At 43.7% G+C, this 2,500-nt stretch overlaps 1 protein-coding gene across 1 annotated transcript in view; it reads left to right on the top strand.

Moving 5' to 3' along the window:
* Nucleotides 1–2,500, top strand: part of dock10 (dedicator of cytokinesis 10) — a gene marked incomplete at its 5' end in the record, with an annotated part of 41,389 nt that overhangs the window by 27,307 nt on the left and 11,582 nt on the right. Inside the window, 2 exons of the mRNA XM_083886464.1 lie at nt 1,128–1,240; nt 1,567–1,682. Of these exons, the coding sequence (XP_083742590.1) occupies nt 1,128–1,240; nt 1,567–1,682 (229 nt within the window). The remainder of the gene's footprint in view (nt 1–1,127; nt 1,241–1,566; nt 1,683–2,500) is intronic.

Raw genomic sequence — 2,500 nt, 5'->3', positions numbered from 1 at the left:
CATGCTGAGTCACTGTGTGAACATGCTGAGTCACTGTGTGAACATGCTGAGTCACTGTGTGAACATGCTGAGTCACTGTGTGAACATGCTGAGTCACTGTGTGAACACGCTGAGTCACTGTGAACACGCTGAGTCACTGTGTGAACATGCTGAGTCACTGTGTGAACATGCTGAGTCACTGTGAGTCACTGTGTGAACATGCTGAGTCACTGTGTGAACACGCTGAGTCACTGTGAACACGCTGAGTCACTGTGTGAACACGCTGAGTCACTGTGAACACGCTGAGTCACTGTGTGAACATGCTGAGTCACTGTGTGAACATGCTGAGTCACTGTGAGTCACTGTGTGAACATGCTGAGTCACTGTGTGAACACGCTGAGTCACTGTGAACACGCTGAGTCACTGTGTGAACACGCTGAGTCACTGTGTGAACATGCTGAGTCACTGTGTGAACATGCTGAGTCACTGTGAGTCACTGTGTGAACATGCTGAGTCACTGTGTGAACATGCTGAGTCACTGTGAACATGTTGAGTCACTGTGAACATGTTGAGTCACTGTGAGTCACTGTGTGAACACGCTGAGTCACTGTGTGAACATGCTGAGTCACTGTGAACATGTTGAGTCACTGTGAACATGTTGAGTCACTGTGAGTCACTGTGTGAACATGCTGAGTCACTGTGTGAACATGTTGAGTCACTGTGTGAACACGCTGAGTCACTGTGTGAACATGCTGAGTCACTGTGAACATGTTGAGTCACTGTGTGAACACGCTGAGTCACTGTGAACATGTTGAGTCACTGTGAACATGTTGAGTCACTGTGTGAACACGCTGAGTCACTGTGAGTCACTGTGTGAACACGCTGAGTCACTGTGAACATGTTGAGTCACTGTGTGAACACGCTGAGTCACTGTGAGTCACTGTGTGAACACGCTGAGTCACTGTGAGTCACTGTGAACACGCTGAGTCACTGTGTGAACACGCTGAGTCACTGTGAGTCACTGTGTGAACACGCTGAGTCACTGTGAGTCACTGTGTGAACACGCTGAGTCACTGTGTGAACATGCTGAGTCACTGTGAACATGTTGAGTCACTGTGTGAACACGCTGAGTCACTGTGTGTTTTCAGGATGGCTTCCTCAGGAGGAGAGAGTCACCGTCACGCTCGTTCTCAGACGATGCCAATCATCAGAGGAAAGAACGCACTGACGAACCCTAAACTACTGCAGATGATGGAGACAGGTGACACACACACACACACACACACACACACACACACTCACACACACACACACACACACACACACACACACACACACACACACACGTCAAACTTTATTGATAAAGCAGGTTTAACACAGTCAAAGTTGACCAAAGTGCACAAAGAACACACGTCTCATGAGTTCAAGCTGAATGAAGGTTTTTAAAGACGAGGACTCGTCACCATGAAGGTCTTCACTGCACCAACATCTGATGAACTCTTCCTGTCAGGATCGTACCAAAATAAAAGGACTTATAAAATCAATAAAAATCACGTGTTCATCACGTGTGTTTTCTTTCTTCTGCAGACGGAAACATTCAGGACGGAGACTCACTGAGTCCAAACGACGTGGAGGCAAATCTGTCCACTGAGGTCGCTCTGACTGTTCTGGACGTCCTCGAGCTGTTTGTCCACCATCACAAGGTCACACACACACACACACACACACACACACACGCACACACGCACGCACACACACACCAGCATTTCCACTTTATAAATCAACACAATCACAAATATCTACTTCATGAATGACATCGATAAAGAACTACTGGGTGCAGTACCATAAAATGTCTGCAGGTGGAGCCCCAGAGCAAAAAGTGTGTGAAACACCAGGGCTGGAAAACGGGTTTTTGTACCAAATTGAGGATCTGTGTTAAAAACAGAGTATAACATGTTTACAACCTGAGGAAGTGATTTAAATAATAATGAAGTGAGGACCAGACAAAATGTCCTCACTTTGTAAAAATGTCCTCACTTTGTTGGTTAAAAACCTTCACTGGTCCTCAGTATGCTGCAAGTACAAGAACACACACACAAACACACACGCTATTTTATTAATTGAATTAAACTAATCTAATTTTGTAAATTGATGTTTAATATGCATCTAAATTCATATAAATCTATTTATATCAGGTGTTTTTCATATATTTAGTTTAAAGAGATGTTTTCTTTGGCTCCGCCTCCTCTTTAAAATCAAATCATTCAGTCACAGTGAGTTGTTTTTAGTTTTAATACAATATAATATAATACCCTTCAAACCTTTCATCAGATGAATGTGTTCATATTTGTTCAAGGTCCAGAAGAAGAACAGTGTTTGAGTTAGTGAGGCTCTACTGCCACCTGGTGGCCAAAACAACAACAATGTGGATTATATGAGATGAGACTTCATTGATATCACACTGTATTACCTCTAACTTCACTTTTATTCTGTATGTGTAAAATAGATAAAATTATGATGT

The sequence above is a fragment of the Microchirus variegatus genome (genome assembly GCF_963457635.1).
Source record: "Microchirus variegatus genome assembly, chromosome: 3".
In the NCBI taxonomy this organism is placed as follows: domain Eukaryota; kingdom Metazoa; phylum Chordata; class Actinopteri; order Pleuronectiformes; family Soleidae; genus Microchirus; species Microchirus variegatus.
This window is presented reverse-complemented; position numbering and strand designations above follow the sequence as displayed.